Source organism: Plecotus auritus (genome assembly GCF_963455305.1).
Source record: "Plecotus auritus genome assembly, chromosome: 8".
NCBI lineage: Eukaryota > Metazoa > Chordata > Mammalia > Chiroptera > Vespertilionidae > Plecotus > Plecotus auritus.
The window spans coordinates 162,228,762-162,251,120 of record NC_137782.1 but is presented as its reverse complement, the minus strand read 5'-3'; the positions used below and the strand labels follow the sequence as shown (position 1 = coordinate 162,251,120).

Below are 22,359 nucleotides of genomic sequence, written 5' to 3'. Positions count from 1 at the left end.
TATGAAGCCTGACTGGTTATTTTATTCCCTTTTTCCCTTTACAATGAGACATTTAGATATATTTTATTCAAATACGATTTCAGGGTCTTTTACATATATTGAATTGGTCCTTCTCTGAACGTGTTTATGTACTGCATATGATGTATTAGATTAGTTCACACAAGCTTTTATCTAATGTGATTCAAATATCTTCCTGCCGAAACCGGTTTGGCTCAGTGGATAGAGCATCGGCCTGCGGACTGAAGGGTCCCGGGTTCGATTCTGGTCAAGGGCATGTACCTTGGTTGCGGGCACATCCCCAGTGGGAGGTGTGCAGAAGGCAGCTGATCGATGTTTCTCTCTCATCGATGTTTCTAGCTCTCTGTCCCTCTCCCTTCCTCTCTGTAAAATATCAGTAAAATATAAAAAACAAACAAACAAAAAATATCTTCCTCACTGGAGTGAGGGTTGAGCAATTTCTAATAGAATTTTAGATGCACACTTAGTAGTCACAGTGAAGCGGGTCTAGAAAATAAGCCTTTGGCAAGAAACAGGGCAGTCTTTTATTAATGTCAGTATTAATCAAAATAACTAATTTAGATCCTCCTCACTGGAGCTTTGTAATAATTTATCCAGGTCAATTCTGATTATAGAAAAATAGTCACTAATTAAGCCAATTAAATTGGTCACTACATTTTAAAGGATGGGAACTTAGCATGTTTAAATGTTCAAGCAGCCTTAAAATCACTTTAACATATACATAATTTATTACAGATATTTACTAGGTAACACTGCTACTTGAAATAAAACTTCATTCCTTAGAAGAAAAATAACCTGTAATTCTGGTGTCACTAATTTATAGTGTCCTTCCTCTCTGATTTTTTTTAATGTTTTTAGAGAGGGAGACAGAGACATTTGATCAGCTGCACACCCCCTACTGGGGATCAAGCCCGAAATCCAGGTGTGTGCCCCCTGGGAATTGAACCAAGACTTCTTGGTGCATGGGAGGATGCTCAACCAACGGAGCCATTTAGGCCAGGGCTCAACATTTATTTATTGCACATGTTTATGCTGAAAACGTGTTTAGAGAAGGAAGGTGGTCAAGCTTACTCTGCTCTTGCTACCCTGACCTAATCCACTCCTCTTTTGTGGTCTCTCCCTGAAATCAGAGCTGCGCCGACTACACCAGTGGCATTCACTTGGAAGGACCATGTCCCTTTTGCTAGGAGATTTCCCTGAAGAGCTCAAACATGGTTAAAGGGATTTTGAAATGACAGCATACCTTTTAAAATTAATAATAAATAAGACAAACTAATCCATGTTAAGTCTACACCTAAAGTTTTATCACTGTGCTCTTTATAATGTTAATCAACAAATGCCATTTAGATACAGTGTAACAATTTCCATGTTAAATGTGTTGCACCCCCTCTGGAGTGTCATGCAGTGGGGAAAATAGCCACGAAAAGCCATGTCATGGTGAGTGGGGGTGAGGTGGCCGCAGTTACTCGTTAGGGAGAAGGGAAGAGGAAGGAATGTCACAGAAAACATCAAAAAGCTGTGATGAATCCTTTGTTGTATTCCTTCAACAAACATTAAGCACCCAACTACATCCTAGGCACCTGACCAAGGGCTAAGATGAAGCCAAAAAGAAAAGGCTCCTGTAGAAGAATTTACAACTTAGAACAGATTTAACAGAAAGGAAAGCATTAGCCCTTCTCTGAGCCAAGGTATTCATTCACACCTCTTACTAGTTTAGTTTAAGGGGTCTGTTCATGAAATTATTTTAATATAGCAGACAAATGGCTCTGTTAATACAAGCCTCACTTTGGTAAGTGCCCCAGAGAAAGGCTTGGGTTAAATTCGGGGGCCTGAGGACACCTGGGAGGTCGGGGCGTTTTGCTTTGTCCTGAGGGTAACGGCAGAAGCTCCGAGGGCAACAGTGATCAGGTGCGAGGGGCGCGGCGCGCGCACCCTCAGGCCGGCCCCGCCCCCGAAGGCGGTCTCTGTGCGCTGATTGGGCCGCGCCGGCCTCGCTTCGGATGGGCGGGAGTTCTCGAGGGTCCTGCGGCGGTGGAGCGCCCGGAGCAACCGTCTGAGGCCGGGGGCGTCTGGGAGAGTGACCCCGCTTGGCCTGTCACCAGCCCCAGATTTTCGCAGGTACCTTGGTCCCGGCGACTCCAGTTTCGTTGTGCCTGGTCCCTCCATCCCCTCACACCCAGCGCCGCCGCCCACCGAGCGTGAGGTGAGGCGTCGCCCCTGCCCTTTCCTCACACGCTTCCCGGGAGCCCCTGTGGTGGCCTCGCCGCGACGAGGGCACCCTTCCAGCGCCAGCAGCCTGGGCTGGGAGTCGGGCGCGGCGGGGCGTGGAGGTCCGCCCAGGCGGCTCGCGGTTCTGGGGCCGGGGAAGGCGGCGGGGCGCGAGTAGTGCTGGTAAGAAGCGGGGCCGGGCGCCCTCCGTGGTCGGGGTGGGAGTTTCGCGGCTCGCGGCTGAGCAGGTGGGACGGCCGCTGCTGGGAGGGGCGGCCCGGAGGGGAGACGCCTGCCACCGGCCGGGAGAAGGCCCGCCGCCGCCGCCCGCGTTCTGCGGAGGGCTGGGGTCGCTGGCGTCCCCCGCACACGGAGATGTGACCCCTGTATGTCGGTTACACGCCGGGAGCGTCGGACATTTTCAGGGCCGCTCGAGGCCAATTAACCAGCTTCAGCTGAACAAACGTGCGGAGGAGCTGGGCAGCGGAGCCCTCGTGAACCCAGGCTCTGCTAGAATCGACACCCCAATGACAAGCATAAGAACACTTGGAAACACTGTAATCTTGTTCCCAGGGAATATTTTTTACATTTAGATTGTATTTATTCGTTGAAGTGAAATGTGGCTACCTGTCATTTTCCGTTGAAAGACGCCCTTCTTGTAAAAAAGATACAAGAATAGTGCTGCTCTGTGTTGAGGTTTTGGTACCAGCACCGTGTTAGTACTGGTTCCTCATTAACCCTAACAAAATATGTATTACTAACCATGTTTCATAGGTAGCTTTTTAAAAAATATATATATTTTTAAATATATTTTTATTGATTTTTTACAGAGAGGAAGGGAGAGAGGGAGAAACATCAACGGTGAGAGAGAATCTGACCGGCTGCCTCCTGCACGCCCCGCGCTGAGGGTGAAGCCCGCACCCGGCCTGCGCCCTGCGGGGGCGGGGGGGGGGGGGGGACCGAACCCGCACCTCCTGGGTCCCGGGTCCCCGCCAACCACGGAGCCACCGGCGGGCTGGTAGTTTTTATTGAGTAGTTACTGTGTACCAGGTTCTGAAGCGCGCACACATCAGTGTCACCCTCTGGATACCCTCAGCGAGGAGCCGGTCCCCGAGGTCAGACGGCCTCAGGCCACGGAGCCTGTCAGACCGAACCAGGTCTTCACCCCGCTCTGCGCTCAGTGCGTTCCTCGTCCTCTCGGCTAGCGCTGCCCTTCTGCCTTCCCGTGGCCTACGAATCCTGTCTTTTTATTATTATTATTATTAATTTTTTACAGAGAGGAAGGGAGAGGGAGAGAGAGTTAGAAACATCGATCAGCTGCCTCCTGCACACCCCCTACCGGGCCGCAACCAAGGTACATGCCCGTGACCAGAATCGAACCTGGGACCTTCAGTCCGCAGGCTGACGCTCTATCCACTGAGCCAAACGGGTCAGGGCCTGTCGTTTAGGCCACCCTGCTAGCGGTTTTCAACAGGTTGAGAACTGCTGCTGTAGAGCCTAAGACCATCGGAAAATACAGATATTTACATTACGATTCATTAACAGCAAAATTACAGTTATGAAGTAGTAACGAAAATAATTTTATGGTTGGGGGTCACCACAACATAAGGAACTGTATTAAAGGGTCGAGGCATTAGGAAGGTTGAGAACCACTGATAAATTAAATTTGAAAAAAAAGTTTAAACATGAAAATTGTGGAGATTTTCTAAATTTGCTGTGTTTCTCAGTAATTAGATTCTGTGGTTATAATAGAGAAGAATGCTATAGTAATTTCAATAAGTATTATTTTTAACTTTTTATTTTTTTATTTTTAGAGAGAGTAGGAAAGGGAGGAGAGAAAGGAAGAGAGAAACATCGATGTATTTCACTTATTTATACATTCATTGGTTGCTTCTTGTATGTGTACTGACTGGAGATTGAACACGCAACCTTGGCGGATCAGGACGGCGCTCTAACCAACTGAGCTACCCAGCCAGAGCCAGTAAAGATTATTTTTTAAGAGTTATTTTATTTTAGAAAAAATATGATAAGCCCATCTTTCTTCCCTACAGCAATGGCTTATTTAACCACTAAGTCATAATTTACTGTGCACTTATACTGCAAATACTAGAATTAATTTTTTAAAAATATATTTTATTAATTTTTTACAGAGAGGAAGAGAGAGGAGAGGGATAGAGAGCTAGAAACATCGATGAGAGAGAAACATCGATCAGCTGCCTCCTGCACACCCCCTACTGGGGATGTGCCCGCAACCAAGTTACGTGCCCTTGACCGGAATCGAACCTGGGACCTTTCAGTCCGCAGGCCGACGCTCTATCCACTGAGCCAAACCGGTTTCGGCTAGAATTAATTTTTTATAAAGTGTAATCTTGTAGCCTGGTTTATGTTTTCCTGGCAAGGTGACAGTAAGTAATATTGGACTGCTTATTATATTTCAAATGTTTGCACATGATTTCATTTAATCTTTAAAACAATTCTGTAGTGGTAAAAGAATATGGAACTTTGGTGTCAGACAGTCTTGGATTCAACTCCTAGCTTTATCACTCACTAATTATATGACCATGGGCAAATTTCTTAACTTCCCTAAGCCTCAAACTTCTAATCTAGAAAATAAGGATAAAATAATACCCACCTTATAGAGATGTTTTGAGAGTTAAATGAGATAATGCATGCAAAACCCTTGGTGAAGTGTCTGGCACATATTAAGTGCTCAGTGTAAGGCTGCAGTTAAGGCTTACCTGCCTGTCCTGAATTGCCAATGGGTATTGTTTTCATATAGGCCCATGAATTTCCAAACTACTACTTATATTGTTTGATCACTCTGTATATTACCTGCAGAGAGAAGAAATTATTTAGATGCCTATAAATTAGCTGTTGTCCAAAAAATATCTCAGATATTCTATTCAAGTATGAATTCTGGTATGATTTTTTTCCTGTTGGTGGAGTCCATATAAAAACTCATTAAAGGATTTTGCCTTAGGAGCATAGTTTCTCCTAGTTCCTCCTTCCCTATCTCTTGTCCTTCTCAGGAGTGGCCCATATTTTTGTCTTTTATTCTTTTCCTCTTTCATGCTTATTAGAACCTCATTCTCTTAGTATATCTAAATGAAGAACAAAATTAGAACTACCTCAAGGTGGAATTTGACCAAGAATATAGCATTGATAGCTTCTGTCCTTAAGCACCTTCTTCATAACTTTACTGCCAATGTTTGCGAATTAATCTCAATATCTATTTGGGGAATTTCAGCCATTTCTTTGTCTATTTTCTCAAATTTTATATGAAGTATCCTAACACATACATCAGGACTTAGTGGCATAGTGTAAAGTTGTAAGCATGATATTTATCTTTTTGATTGAAAGAAAATTACATTTTATTGCATGATATATCCATTGTTGTTTTAATATAACAACACTAATATAACTTAACATTTAGTAAAACTTACCTCCTGGGAGATATACCACCATTATTCTGTATTCTGGTATATTCCACGCCTGAGCCTAGCCCCTATACTCCAGTTTGATATTTTATTGATTTTTTACAGAGAGGAAGGGAGAGGGACAGAGAGCTAGAAACATCAATGAGAGAAACATCGATCAGCTGCCTCCTGCACACCCCCCACCGGGGATGTGCTCACAACCAAGGTACATGCCCCTGACCAGAATCGAACCTGGGACCCCTGAGTCCGCAGGCCGACGCTCTCTACACTGAGCCAAACCGGTCAGGGCTATACTCCAGTTTGAGAAGCCTATTTAGTTTTTTTCATCTAAATTGTTAGGGGGGGGGGGTGCGGGGGGATACAGATGAGGCCCCAGCTGTCTGCCAGATGAGGTGGGTAGAAAAGAGAAGAAAGATCTTACACAAGTCTCATGGCTTAATTTATCACCCATTTCATCTTCAATTTGATTGGATCTTAGGATCTAGGAAGAAAGATGAGGGAAGAGAAGGGAAGAAAAGAGAGGAAAGAGAAACAATTATACAATCAATTGAATATCATTTTCTCTGCCTAGTTCTTCATAATCTAACCCTATACTGTCTAATATGGTAGCCACTATCCACATGTGGCTATTGAGCACTTGAAATGTGGTGAATGCAACTGAAGAATTGAATTTTTCCTTTTATTTCATTTTAAATTAAGTATTGAATGAGTGTGAAATATGTTTTTCCTTGCAGATTACTTGATTGTTTTGGTAGGACTATATTTCACTTTAACTGTTGGAAATTTAACATCCAAATGGAGATATACTCTAAGTGTAAATATACACTAGATTTTAGATTTAGTATAAAAAAAGTAAAATATTGATTACATGTTAAAAATGATATTTTTATATACTAGGTTACATAAAATACGTTATTAAATTAACTTGTTTATTTGCACTTCTAAAATGTGACATTAAAAATATAAAATTACACAATAAAAATAAAGTTAAATTTATATATATACACATACAGATACATATGTATGTATATATATATGTATAAGTTACATATGTGGCTCACGTTATATTGGACAGTATTGCTCTAGCCCCGTGGTTGGCAAACTGCGGCTCGCAAGCCACATGCGGCTCTTTGGCCCCTTGAGTGTGGCTCTTCCACAAAATACCACAGCCTGGGCGAGTCTATTTTGAAGAAGTGGCACTAGAAGAAGTTTAAGTTTAAAAAATTTGGCTCTCAAAAGAAATTTCAATCGTTGTACTGTTGATATTTGGCTCTGTTGACGAATGAGTTTGCTGACCACTGCTCTAGCCCACTAAATCCAATCTTGTTTTCCATTTCTTCCTTTAGCAGGAAAGTTTCTGAGGGTCAGGAAGGAGAAGCTGTACCTAACTCCTTGAACACCAAAGGAGGCATGGCTGCTTGGGTCACTTTGAGTATGGATTCAAAGGTTCTAATTAGGGTCTTAGAGTAGTTTCCTACTTGCCTATTTATACATCCATTTATACCCTACAAATGCTTTGACCACAAAAGTAATACTAACTGTAGTAATATTACCACCAAACATGGTAGCGATTATACATATTGTTAAATATGGACGGATTAACATTGTTTCAAATTATATTAGATTATAGCAGTGTATGTTCATTTACACTTGTAATCAGCTACTCAAATAGCATGCTCATATAGTACACTCAAGTATAAAGGAGTGGTCAATCAGTTTATGAGAATTCCTCAAAGTACATATACCATACATCTCTGCTGGAATTGTTTTAACTTTAATAAATACCAATAAATGCTCTTGAGTAAGTAAATTTTGTAACATATTAAGGAATTTACTAGTAAGAAATTTTTTTGTGTGTGTGAATTACTTTTTAATATAATACTTGATATTGATTATAATTAATTTCCAGAAATTGTTTGCGTTGTTCTATAAAAAAATTGAGGTGTTATATAATAATCATATGATAAAATTATGTCAATGCAAGCAAAATGTTAATCAGGAAAAAAGAATATCACAAATAGATTATAAAGTCAGTATAGTTTCTTTAATTAACTTTCAAAATTTGTTTTGAGTTCCCTTGTAGTCAAAGCAAAACAGTATACAGGATCTTATTTCTTGGGAAGAGGAGGTATATCAGTTAACCAAAGGAAGCATAGCATTTCTTAGCACTGAATTCTAAAAGCTCTTCCTCATATGAGTCACTGTCACAACATTTTAGTAGCAAGTTCAATAATGTCTCACATCACTGCATCTGGTTAATTGTTTTCATATAGAAATGAGTAAGAGTGTGATAAATAATGATATGTTTTATTTTTACAGGAATCTTGGGAAAGCAAAATGAGGCATAATCAGCTATGTTGTGAGACACCACCTACTGTCACTGTTCATGTAAAATCTGGGTCAAGTAGATCACATCAGCCTAAAAAACCTATTAACCTGAAGCGTCCTATTTTTAAAGATAGTTGGCCAGCATCTGAAAAAAATGCGCAGAATAGCAACAAGTCTAAACGCCCCAAAGGACCCTGTCTAGTTATACAGCGTCAGGAAATGACTGCTTTCTTTAAATTATTTGGTAGGTTTAAAATATTATAATAGTGTAATAGTGGTAATTAGAGAGTACTTAAAAATGAGAGAATGTGAAGATCTATTTTATCATTTTCATAATAATCAGAGGATGCTCTTATTTTCTGTCAGATTTCTCATTTCCAACCAAGTCTATTTTTATTTTAATTAGTCTTTTTTTAGATGTTGGATTTTGATTCTTTTGGATTAGAAATTCAAACTCATCTCATTTCTAGACTACTTAAATACAAGTGTCAAATGTAAATACTGGGCAATTCAAATTCATAGCATGAGTTTTCTTTGACCTAAAGTAAAATATTACATAAAATCTCAGCCAAGCCAGCAACCCAGCTTCAAGATTTTCTTGAGTGCTATAACTGAGTTATTGAATTTGTTCAGATCATGAGACAGTGAATGTTACTTTTTTTTAAAGATTTTTTTATTGATTTTTAGGAAGGGAGAGAAACATTGATATGAAAGCAAAACATTGATCACCTGCCTCCTGCATATCCCCTACTGGGGATTGAGCCAGAAACCTGGGCATGTGCCCTGACAGGGAATCAAACTGGGGACCTACTGATGCAAGGGAGGATACTCAACCAACTGAGCCACATTAGTGGGGCAAGTCATTATTTTTTAAAGACTGAGTTCTGTATCAGATTCCATTTCCACCTGTTAAAGATTGATTTTGGAAAGTAACAAAAAACTAATCAAGAGTTAACCCAATACCTATTTCTCAAAGAGCTGTTGGGATATTCAATAAATCAAAAAGTTTTACCATTCCCACTCCAGGCTGAGCTATATATTAAGGCAATTCAGAGCATCCTATATAATAAAGATGTAATATAGAAATGGTTTTAGGCCATGAAGTGTAACGACTGACTGCGTAACGACCAGATCACAGATCAGCAGGAGGGTGGGGCAGCGGAGAGCTATGGGAGTGGGCAGGGCAGCAAGCTATGAGGAGGGTGCAGGGGGAGCTACAGGAAGGCGGGGCAGTGGGCAGAGGGCAGCAGCAAGGTACTGGCGAGCTACTGGCACACGGATTCGTGTGCAGGGCTACTAGTCATTTATAATCTTACGTAGAAAATCTTCAAAAGGAAACATCTCTTTAAAAGACAAGTCATAGCTAGCTATCTTTTGTTGTAGATGATGATTTAATTCAAGATTTCTTGTGGATGGACTGCTGCTGTAAAATTGCAGACAAGGTAAACTTAGTAATAATATAATCATTAACCAATGTTGTTATATTACTAAATCATCAGAACTTTCATGAAACCTTATAAGAATTTTATTTTTATTGATTAAGTTTAGAAAAAGAACTAGCCTGCATTGCTCCTTCAAAGTGGAATCCTTGCATATTAACTTTAAAATTAGCATAAACCATAGATTCATTCTGTATTTTGGGGAATTGCATAGTATTAATGATTAGATTTAAAAGACCTTAGACTTATATCTGTTTGAAAACAAGAATCATTATATATTTAATATGTTTAGGTCAGAATTACTACCTTTTTTCAGGCTGTAGAGAAATAATATTCTGAGATTCATTCCACTAAGGCAGTCTATTATACATTTTAATATTTTGTAGGTAATTTAGATAAAACAAATCCCAAAATCTTACAGAGTAAAATTAGCTCATCATGTTCTTTTATCAGTATTTAGTTAAAAAAAAAATAGTGCTAACTTACATTCTCAGGACTGAACCATGCTGTTCTATACTCTTTCAATTTAGCTAAATCATTATGATTTCAGCTTCATGAATGCCATCTTATACTAGGTAATCATAGAAACTTCAGCATGACTTCACATCACTCTTAATGTGCCAACTAACAAAAAAAGGGAGTGAGTAAGTTACTATTGGTGTGAACTTTTTAAAATTTCAGGTTTAAGATAGCAGAGATAAAATTAGAGAAGGTTTGTTTTTTAATTTTGGAAAATTTCAACCATACACAATTTAGGGTAGATAGTAAAACAAAAGACCTTCCAGGAACCTACCCACCAACTGTGGGGGCCATTCTTGTTTCTTCTAATCCCTCTCCCCAAAAGCAGACATCCTAATATTTTATCCATAAATATTTTAAGATGTATCTATAAAAAGTGATATATTTTTAAACTGAATCACAATGTCACTAACACTTTTAAATGTTGATGGTACGGCCTTAATATCAAATATCCAGTTCATGTGGTGTAGTTTTACACTTGATTATATTAAATGCATTATAATAATTAAAGTTGTTGGACAGCAGGGGGCAGTGCTTTCAAAGTAACCAACCAGGAGCACTCTGTTTTAACACTATCACATTGAAAACTTGGAATCTCCTTTATGGCCAATCCTGTGAAAGTAGGATAAACAGGCATTTATGAGAAGGAAATCTAATACATCAATATTACAACTTGTTTTTAAGTTAAACAGCCAGAGCCTAGCATAGTGTCTTAATACCAGGCTAGTGTGTCTTTTTAATAATAAATATAAAACTTTTTTTCAATGAAAATAAATCCATGTTATTCTAATTTTTAATTCGGAGTTATTTTTAAAAGATTATGGATGTCTATAACTAAAAGAATTCAGGGGGGGAAATGTGTATATAACACACATCAAACCATTGTGGCAACATACTAACATGGTGAATCTAGGTGAAGAATATATGTTTATTCATTTTATGATTATTTTCACTTCTCTATAGATTTGATATTTAAGATAGAAAAAATGTGGTTTTGGTTCAAAAATATTGACAATAAAATTTAGGTGTTCATTCTAGTTATAATCTTAATCATGATAAATGGTCAAGAATTAACTTCTTACTGTTCACATGGATTACAGGAAGCCAAAAAATAAGGACCCGAATAGATAATTCTGTAATAAGGATAAATAATGCTTTATTGTTTTAGCTTGTTAGTCATCTTAAAGGTAACTGTTTTAAAGCAGTTTTACTTATGAAAACACAACATTCATATTAACTTTTAACTTTTTTTCCTATAGTATCTTTTGGCTATGACCTTTGTTTATTTCAAGAGGGCTAAATTTACTATAAATGAGCATACCAGGATAAATTTCTTTATTGCTCTGTAAGTATGCTTTCTACTGTGATTTTTGTGGTAGTTATTTATAATATAGATGATACTTTATTTAAAACAGAGGCTGTTTAAAACCTGATGTATATTTTTGAATAAACCTTCCTGTATAAAAGCTATACATTTTTTACTCTAATAGGATATGTTCTTTTCACTGATCTTATCCTGCTTTATGCCTAAGATTTATTATTCCACTTGAATTTGTACTTGTACATTTTTCAGTGTTCCATATAAATTGTCCCAAATTCTCCTCTTTTGTACTTAGGTTTTTTAAAGCCAGAATATATATATAAATTTCCAGTTAATATATACTAAAAATCATTATCATCATTGCTCTTTTACATTGAATAGCTTGCAGAAAATGCTCTAGACCAGGGGTGGGCAAACATTTTGACTAGAGGGCCACAATGGGTTCTTAAACTGGACCGGAGGGCTGGAACAAAAGCATGGATGGAGTGTTTGTGTGAACTAATATAAATTCAAAGTAAAGGAGTGGAGGGGAGAGCAAGAGAACCGGATAGAACAGCCGGATCCTGCCCGCGGGCCGTAGTTTGCCCACGGCTGCTCTAGACATACTCATTGTGGATTTCTGTCTATAACATAAGTGTTACTCATATGTGATACCTATAGTATCTACTCAGTACTTAACACACTGTACTTTGACAAAGGCATATTGTTTTCCAATTTCTTCCACTGACTTTGTAGTAGTCAGATTATACTACCTTTGTGATCTGGTAAATGGTTTTAATGACAAGGCTTTCTAATCCTTGGGTCAAAATTCTGCCAGAATCTATGTAAATTAAGGATATGTATCTCTATCTCAAAACCTTTTATACCTAGTACCTGGATATAGTGCTGCAGTTGGAAATGTATAAATATAAAGTACTTAACTAGGGAACTACATATTAAAATACTTAGTTTGAATACCAAAACAACTGTTAGCACAATAGGATAAGTTTTTACTCAAAGTCTGCTTAATTCAGAATCAAAGAAATTTATCTCTGCATGCATTCAGGAGACACATTTCCTCATACATGGGAAAAAATGAATTCAATATGAAATTTGGTGATGATTGCTAAATTGGGGGAATATAATAGTATTAGCTAATACTGAGTATTAAGTGCAAGGCACCACAAGATTTTTTTTATAAGTTCACTTAATCTTCTGATGATATATATTTTTTAATTATCCCCATTTTACAGATAGGGAAATTAAGGCTTAGATTAAGTACTTTTCAAGATCACAAGTTAGTAAGTGGCAGAGCTGGGGCACAAATTCAGCTGTGACTTGCCAATGGCCAAATTCAGCCATTGACCACTAGCTATAATGCTGTTTACATTGTATTTACAATGTTTAGTATCCTATCTAATAAAAGAGTAATTTGCAAATTGACCATCACTCCAACACACAAGATGGCCGGCAGGGGCGGGCAGTTGGGAGGGACCCGGCCTGCAAGGGAGGGCAGTTGGGGGCGATCAGGCCTGCAGGGGAGGGCAGTTAGGGGTGACCGGGCTGGCAGAGGAGGGCAATTAGGGGATATCAGGCCTGCAGGGGAGGGCAGTTGCAGGGGACCAGGCCTGCAGGGGAGGGCAGTTGCAGGGGACCAGGCCTGCAGGGGAGGACAGTTGGGGGGAACCAGGCCTGCAGGAGAGGACAGTTGGGGGGAACCAGGCCTGCAAGGGAGGGCAGTTGGGGGCAAACAGGCCGGCAGGGGAGGGCAGTTAGGGACGATCAGGCTGGCAAGGGAGGGCAGTTAGGGGTTACTGGGCCAGCAGGGGAGGGCAGCTGGGGGCGACCAGGCTGGCAAGGGAGGGCAGTTAGGGACAAACGGGCCAGCAGGGGAGCAGTTTTGCATCGATCAGGCTGGCAGGGGAGTGGTTAGGGGGTGATCAGGCTGGCAGACAGAAGCAGTTAGGGGCAATCAGGCATTCAGGCAGGTGAGCGGTTGGGAGCCAGCAGTCCTGGATTGTGAAAGGGATCCCAGATTGGAGAGGGTGCAGGCTGGGCTGAGGAATATCCCCCCAACTGTGCATGAATTTCGTGTACTGGGCCTTTAGTTGTATTATATTTGTACTAAAGGTCCACCGCGTGAAATCACGCAAGACCCAGACCCAGCGTGCCGCAGGACCTTGGGTCAAGTCCCCGCCCACCCACACATGCCTCGCTACACACACAGCCCTGCTCACCCGCACACGCCTCACCGCACACGCAGCCCCGCCCACCTTGAAGACAGTTGTGGACGGAGATAAGAATAGTTTCCTGCCCTAACCTTTCCTTCTCAGGAGCACTTAAGTTGACCTTTGTTGGAAGATGACAATTGAACAGAGCAACACTTACTTGTTCCCACGAAGAAATCATACGCAACACTTACTTGTTCTCATGAAGAAATCATATGCAGCACTTACTTGTTCCTATGAAGAAATCATATGACGTTCAGCAGGTGCCTTTTGGCGTTTGGTGCTTATGGCGTGATGGCGTCATGGCCACGGGGTTTTTATAATAGAGATGTTGATGCAATATCTGTTTTTTAGTTTTTTTCTCATCTGAAAATTAGCAACAAACCAAAAGAAGCTTTAGTTTAAATCATACTAAATGCCTAAAATTGGATTTGTTTGACTTTTTTGGTAAAGTTATTAACAGTAAAATACTGTGTTAACTTATACTATGTGGTAGTCTGTGAGGTTGCATTGCATGTTGTATATTAAAAATAACATGAATTATAATTTTTCTTTTACATATAATCATACTTTTGTACAGCCTGACTCAATAATTCTCCATAGTTTCTCACTTAGCCATAGTTCTAACTCGTTCTTTTCCTTTTTATATCTACACTAATAATAGACAAATATGTAAATTGACAGTACCTCCACAATGCCCCACAGCCAATCATGAGGGAATATGCAAATTAGCGGGACAAAGATGGAGCAGCCACAGAGCCAACCAGAGCGGGCAGGAGGCTTGGGTCGCCCCGGCGATGGAGGAAGCCAAGCTTCCCGCCTGCCTGGGCCGGCCACTGAAAGAGGGTCCTGTGGGTGGCGTCCATGGAGCAGGCCAGAGTGACCCAAGCTTCCCACCTGCCCTGGCTGGCCGCTGAAGGAAGGGCCTGTGGGTGGCAGCCACAGAGCGGGCCTGAGCACGTGGGAGGCTTCGGTCACCTGGGCTGGCCAACAAGGGAGGGTCCTGCAGACAGCCCTCAGCCTCTTACCCAGGCTGGCCACACCCCCATGGGGTGAGGGTCCCCGCTGGGGGGCGTGGCCAGCCTGCAAACAGCCATCAGCCCCTCACCCAGGCTGGCCAGGCACCCCAGCAGGGATCCCCACCCTGAAGGGGATGTGGCTGGCCTGCAAACTGCCCCAGCCCCTCACACAGGCTGGCACCATCCCCAGTGGGGACCCCCACCCCAATGGGGGTGTGGCCAGCCTGCAAACTACCACAGGCCCCTCGCCCAGGCTGCCCTGTCCCCCAAGGGAACCCCCACTCTGATCTGGGACAATCTTCAGGGCAAACCAGCCAGCCCCCACCCATGCACCAGGCCTCTATCTATACTAATAAAAGGGTAATATGCTCATTAGACTGGGAGACCTTCCAGGAGACCTTCCAGACATTCTTCTGGACAAAGCCATGGTGGCGGGGCCGAGGTAGAGGCGGTTAGGGGCCAAGAGGATTGGGCAGTTGTGGGTGATCAGGCCGGTGGGGGGGGCAGTTGGGGGTGAGCAGGCCAGCAGGGGGCAGTTGGGGGCGAGCAGGCTGGCAGGGAGGGCAGGTGGGGGCGAGCAGGCCAGCAGGAGGGGCAGTTGGGGGCAGGCAGGCCAGCGGGGTGGGGGGGCAGTTAGGGGTGATCAGGCTGGCGGGGTAGTTGGGAGCGAGCCGGCCAGCATGCAGAGTGGTGAGGGGCAATCAGGCAGGCAGGCAGGTGAGCGGTTAGAAGCCAGCAGTCCTGGATTGGGGTCCCAGATTGGAGAGGATGCAGGCTGGGCTGAAGGACAACCCCCGCCCCCCATGCACGAATTTCGTGCACCAGGCCACTAGTATTCTTATAACACTGAACTTCAATTATCATTCTTCCAATCTCTTTTACAGTTCTTTTTTCATACTCAGTTGCCTCTTCTACTTGACTGTAGGCATAAGGGCAAGGAGCATGTATTTAACCTTTTTTTTGCATCCTTTAGTGGCAAACATATAAAAGGTTCTTAATTCTTTACTTGAATAAACACAATTAATTATTATGCAAAAAATGGGCTCTGCTCCAAGAAAATATTAACTATATATTTCAAATTAGAAGGGGACTTATATGTATACAGTGCAGATATTTCATCACATTGAGACTGAAAAATTGTTAATCTAGAGTAGAATCATGATGTCCAATATCATGGTACATTATAGATTATTCATGTTTTGCTTAGCAAGCATGAAAAGAACTGATCTTCCACTCTATCTACCCTTTACTAAGAATTCTCAGGGATACTAAAAGTAAGAAATTACATAATTTTACAGAGAACAGGATTTGATTCATATAACTGAATGGTTTTAACAAGGTGCTTTATAATTCTATCTAATAAAAGGGTAATATGCAAATTAACTGTCACTCCGTCACAAAGATGGTGGCACCCATAGCCACAAGATGCCAGCACCCAGTCCTCTCAGCCCTGCTGGAGTCCCCCAGTCCTGGGGGGGCGCGGCCGCTGAGAGCGGGCAGCGTGAGCGGCCTGGCAGAATGCTTGCTTCGTCGCCACAGCGATGAGGCAAGCGTTCTGCAGCTGGCCGCAGATGGGCCTCTGGGCCACAGAGAGTCTCTGGGCAGCGGGCATGGAGTAGCCAGGCCCCACAGAGAGCTACTGGTGCACAGATTCGTGCGCAGGGCTACTAGTAAGGTAACACTAAAATATGTACAATTATTTTAAGGAAGGAAAAATAATATGTAGGTACTCATTTTATATTAATGTAACTAAATATGAATATGAATATGCACATGGTTTTAAAAAGCACAGAAGAGGTCCCGGCCAGTGTGGCTAAGTGGTTGAGCATCGACCTATGAACCAGGAGGTCACAGTTCAGTTCCCAGTTGGGCACATGCCTGGGTTGCTGGCTTGATTCCCAGTGCAGGGTGTGTGAGAGGCAGCTGATCAATGATTCTCTCTCACCATTGACTTTTCTATCTTTCCCTCTCCCTTTCTGAAATCAATAAAAGTATATATTTTTTAAAAGGTACATAAGAGGGTATACAATTAAAAGTAAGTCTTCTATCTCAAGACCTTGGTCTCCTTCTTCAAGGACAACTGTTTCATGTGTATCAGTCTAGAAATAATTTTCTATACATTAAGCAATGTGTGTATTACCTGAAGTATGCTCTACACTTCTGTACCTTTAAAAAATTTTTAATGTGAAATATGTACAAAAATAGCACATGGGCCTGACCAGTATGGCTCAGTGGATTGAGCATCTTTCCATGCAATGAGAGATCACTGGTTGGATTCCCAGTTTCCGGCTTGATTCCTAGTAGCGGGTGTGCAGGAGGCAGCTCATCAATGTTTTCCTCTCATCTAGAAACCCATTCTCTCTCTCCCTCTAAAATAAATATTTTAAAAGTGATCTTTTAAAAAATAGCACATGGTGTATAGTATGTAGCTTTAGAGTTTGTTCTCACTGCAGAATAATATTCTATTGTTGCTTATATATTTGGATTTTTTTCTACCATCTTGTGTACTTTCTATATGTTCCATTTATTCTGTTTCTTCTTTCCCCTCCATTTTTATCTTTTTTGGGTTGAGATTTTTTCATTATTTTTGACACCTTTTTTATTTCCACTTATTTAGAAACTATGCCTTTTATATCTATTCTTTTAGCAATTACCCAAGTTATTTTTAATCACACAACCTTGAGCATTTTAACTCCAATTATCCAACAATTATCCATTTAACTTTTTTTACAATTCTGTAGTTTTTGTCTGATGTCCAAAAACTATTATTGTTTTATACATTCAACATTTGTTTATATTTACCCTCATATTTATATCTTTGCTTCCTAGTCCTTCTTGCATCTCAAACCTCCCACCTAGGATCATTTGCCTTTTTTCTAACTGCTTTTGAGGTCTCTCTTATCTTCAGACTTCAAGGTCTGTTTCTGCTCATGGTACCTTAAGTGCTTTGTAATTTTCTTATTTTAAGTTGCCAACTTTTCTTCGAAAGTCGTCTATGGGGCTTGCATTGTTTCCAATGGGAAATCTGTTCCATTCTTATCTCTTTTCCTGTGTTATTCAACTTACCATTTTCCCCTGCTTTTAAGATATTCTCTTTATCATTGGTTTTGAGCGATTTGATTATGATGTGCCTTGATGCTTTGGTCTTCAAGAAGCTTCTTTGTGGGTTTATAATTTTCATCAAGTTTTTAAAATTTTTAGCCATTTATTTCTTCAAATATTTTTTTCTGTTCACCTGACGCCTTTTAGGGACTCCAATTTCACTTTTATTAGGCTGCTTGAAGTCTTGTGGCTCATTGATGTTCTGTTTATTATTTTTGTTTATTTTCTCTACATGTTTAATTTTGGGTAGTTTATTCAGTTATGTCTTCAATGCACAGGTTTTTTCCTGCTGCAATATTTAATCTGCTATTAATTCCACCCAGTGTATTTTTCATTGTACACAGTTTTCATTTCTAAAAGTGTGTCTTAACTTTTTTAACATCTGGAATAGTTATAACTGTTTTAATGTTCTTATCTGTTACTTTTACCATGTACTGGTATGTCAGTTTTGATTGATTGATTAGATTGTGTTCTGTTTCTGTGTATGTCTGATCCCTCTCAAGCATTTGACAGGATATTGATTTTCATTTGTGCATAAGAAACTACCTGATTGCCACAAAAGGCCATCAGAAGGGTGGGATGAGGGCATGCAACAGTGGGTAGGGGAGGCTGGGGGAAGGTCAATGGGGGAAAAAGAAAAGAGATATATGTACTACTATATGTAATACTTTAAACAATAAAAAATAAATTAAAAAAGCTCTCAAAGAGAAAAAAAAAAGGATTAGAGGGGAACAATGCCTAAAATTTATCCAGGGCTGGAAATAGTGTCTGTTCCCACTAGCCAGACTGAAAAAAACTCATAATTGACAGGATATTGAGTAGCGTATTCAGGAAGGTGTTGCATCACTAGTAGAGAATAATTAGCCCCAGACTGAACATTGCTCCAGACCTACCAAAAGCATGACCTGAAAGGATCAGAATGTTTCCAAGTAACTGCATCCCAGAACAAAGCTCAAGATTTATAGGAATACACAAATACGCACACAAAAAAGAGTTCACAAATGTTCAGAACTCGTTAAGGTAAAATTCACTGCATCTTTATTTATTTATTTATTTATTTATTTATTTATTTATTTATTTATTTATTTATAGTAAGATGCAACATCTTTTATGTGTTTATAGTGCTTTGCATTTTTTTTGTGAACTACCCATTCCTGTCATTTACCTGTTTCTTTCTTTGAGTCATTGGTCTTCTTTGTTAGGTATCTGGCTAATACAGTTGAAGAAGATGAAGAAGAATCCAAATATGAAATTTTTCCATGGGCTTTAGGGAAAAACTGGAGAAAATTGTTCCCTAATTTCTTAAAGTTAAGGGACCAACTCTGGGATAGAATTGACTATAGGGCTATTGTAAGCAGGCGATGCTGTGAAGAGGTAAGATTTTAAAATACTTTATATGTGTAATCTGTCTTTTGTTCATATAATTTTCCTTGCTTTTTAATGTGCTTCTAACATTTACATTTTATTTTTTTTGTATATATAAGGGTAGATCATTAGCCTTGATGGTTACCATGAATACAACTTGTGCATTGCAATGTTGTTTTAATTTTATACCACAAAAATTTTAAATTGTTATTTCTGTTTTTCAGAGCAGTCTGTTTCTGTAGAGTTTTTATTTTAGTGTGTTTCTCTTGTCTAAAAGATCACCAATATATTGAAAAAGGATAAGTGTGCATATTTTAAAATATCTTAAGGTAATATCACTGGAGTTGAATAATAATTTCATTAAATAAAATATATGAAATTTCAAGTCCAAAGATTTAAATGTGAATTGCATGATATAAAATTTATATAAATTTAAATGTTTAAAAACTATACCTTTTTTCACATAGAATACATGAAGTTTCTTTGATGCCAGATTTTATTAAGATAAAGCAGAAAGACACTAAAAGTTAAAAGTTTGGTTATTTTATTTAATGTTCTGGTTTTCAATAAAGAAGAAAATTAAGTTTTAAACTAAAGAAAAATTCTAAAGTAGAAAATTAAATTAAATCAGTGACCACTGTAAGCCAATATTAATAAAGAAAACTTTGATAAATGTGAGCTAGATAATGCTATCATTAAATGGAGTTATATCCAGATAAATGGACTGTAGGCCAAATGAGACAATGGATTAGTGTCAAACCTAAGGGAGAACTTTAGGGGCATATCATAAAACTCTGCCCAGAACTAACCATGTTAATTATATTTATTAATGAGATAAAGATTTAGCAAGTATGCATATTTGTAGATTAAAATAGGATTGTTGAATGTTGGAGAAAATGCAAGGATTCAGAGATAACTTAGAAATTCAAACCTTCATACACTTCTTTTGGGTATGTAAAATAGTATTGTTGCTTTGGTAAACAGTCTGGGTGTTCTTCATAAAGCTAAACATAGAATCCCATATGAAGTCAGCATATAGGTACACTTCCCTAGCTTGACTTCTTAAATACTAGTAGCTACCATTTTCCAGTTGCTTATAATGTGATGCAGATTTTACACATATCTAATGATCAGAATAACCCTGAGGCAGAATACTATCCCCATTTGAGATATAAACAAATTGAACCTCAGAAAGGTTAAGTAACTTGACCAGTATCATACAGCTAGCAAGTGGCAGAACCAGGATAAGAAACTAAAACTGACTCTAAAGGCAGTGTTTTATCTAACAAACCTTAGACAACAGTGACTGATAATGTAGTGAGGAATCTTAATTGCTTCATAAATAATTCATGTAATCCTCACAACAACCCTCTATAATAGATACATTCTCTTCGTGTTACTGATGAGAACTGAGGAACAGAAAGGTTAAGTAACTTACCTTTGTTCTTACCATATCCCTTGCCATAATTGCAAACGTTTTAAGATTAGCCTAACATAGTTGGAAATCTCAATTAAACATATTCTTCTCAGCCCAGTATATTCCAAAGTTAATAATAATTGTTTTGGGATAACTGTATTGTCTTTCACAAACTTAAAATATTCAGAATTTAAAAACCTGGAAGGTTGCTTCAGTCCTGTTTTCTTTTCTTTTTTTTTTTTTTTAATATATTTTATTGGTATTTTACAGAGAGGAAAGGAGAGGGATAGAAAGCTAGAAACATCGATGAGAGAGAAACATCAATCAGCTGCCTCCTGCACACCTCCCACTGGGGATGTGCCCGCAACCAAGGTACATGCCCTTGACCGGAATCGAACCCGGGACCCTTCAGTCCGCAGGCCGACGCTCTATCTACTGAGCCAAACCGGTTTCGGCCCTGTTTTCTATTTGAAATAATTTAAATAATTTAAATTATTGTCAAGGGTTCAAGCAATGAATCACTTTATAGGTAAATACTGTCGTATCTGGAGATGCTTTTTTTTGTTTCAAGATTGGTAACTTAGATTTTTAAATCTAGTTTTAAAAATAGCTGTTCTTTTTTTCTCTCCCTCCCTGCCTCCCTCCCTTCCTTCCTTTCCTTTTTTCCAGAGAGGAAGTGAGAGGGAGAGAGAGATGAAAACATCAAGATGAGAGAGAATCATTGATCGGCTGCCTCCTGTATACCCCACACTGGGAATCGAGCCCACAATCTGGGCATGTGCCCTGACTGGGAATTGAACCGTGACCTCCTGGTTCATAGGTTGATGCTCAACCACTGAACCACGCCAGCTGGGCTAGAGATAGCTGTTCTTAAGTTATATTTTTTGTGCTTAGTTTTACTAAATCTAAAAAATATATTAAAATTCTAAAAGAAAGCTTTCCACTATAGGTTATGGCTATTGCTCCAACCCATTATATATGGCAACGAGAACGCTCTGTGCATCACAGTGGAGCTGTTAGAAACTACAACAGAGATGAAGTTCAACTGCCCCGGGGACCTAGTGCCACACCGGTAGATTGTTCACTCTGTGGTAAAAAAGGAAGATATGTTAGACTGGGATTGTCTTCATCATCATCTTTATCCAGTGATACAGTAGAGGTGATGGAAAAACATTCTCAGGAATCACACAACTCAATGAGCAAGATAGTTGAGCCTTCTCAAGCTTATAGCTATCCTCAAGGTATGATTTAGTGATATGTCAGAATTAGATTTATGCAAATTATTAATCCAAGTTAGTTATTGACCTATAGGCAGGGATACATAACATATTCTACAACAATATGAGTTAAATTAGTATTGAAATTTGTCCCCTTTTCAGTTACTTTTTGTCTTGTGTTACTGTTTTTGTTGGTAGGTTACCTAAACTAAAAGATTTTTAATGTGATTTATGTTAAAGTAAAGCCTAATCACCCTGGGTCTCAAATATTTTAAGAGCATTTGAAATGTTTATCAAAAGAAATTTTAAAAGGAAAATAAATTTACTTGTAATCTCATCATCTAGTTTTATTAGTTATTAACTATTGGTTTTCTTCCATACTTTTTTATTTTAAAAGTTTAATACCAGTATGCTACAAGGTTGAAAAACACAGAAGTCCTTTGTTTTACCCCTTCCTTTTTTCTATACACTTTTTAAAATTGATATATAATTGATACATAACATTGTATTAGTTTTAGGTGTACAATATAAATTGATATGTATATATTGCAAAATGATTGCCACAATAAGTTAACATTCATCACCTACATAGTTACAGTTTTCCTTGTGATGAGAACTTTGAAGATCTCTTAGCAACTTCCAAATATACAGTACAGTGCTGTTAACTGTATTCATCATGCTGTATATTACATACCTAGGACTTAATTAGAAGTTTGTACCTTTTGTCCACATTCATTCATTTTGCCTGTTCCCCTAATTTCT

General features: G+C 39.5%; 1 protein-coding gene across 2 annotated transcripts in view; it reads left to right on the top strand.

The window, feature by feature from the left end:
- Positions 1 to 8,000: 8,000 nt before the first annotated feature.
- The window catches only part of SPDYA (speedy/RINGO cell cycle regulator family member A), a gene marked incomplete at both ends in the record, with an annotated part of 23,210 nt that continues 8,851 nt past the window's right edge, over positions 8,001 to 22,359 (top strand). For both annotated transcript variants that reach the window (XM_080684098.1, XM_080684097.1), the window contains 5 exons: positions 8,001 to 8,235; positions 9,375 to 9,433; positions 11,209 to 11,294; positions 18,801 to 18,972; positions 21,330 to 21,621. In XM_080684098.1, coding sequence (XP_080540224.1) covers positions 8,001 to 8,235; positions 9,375 to 9,433; positions 11,209 to 11,294; positions 18,801 to 18,972; positions 21,330 to 21,621 — 844 coding nt within the window. The remainder of the gene's footprint in view (positions 8,236 to 9,374; positions 9,434 to 11,208; positions 11,295 to 18,800; positions 18,973 to 21,329; positions 21,622 to 22,359) is intronic.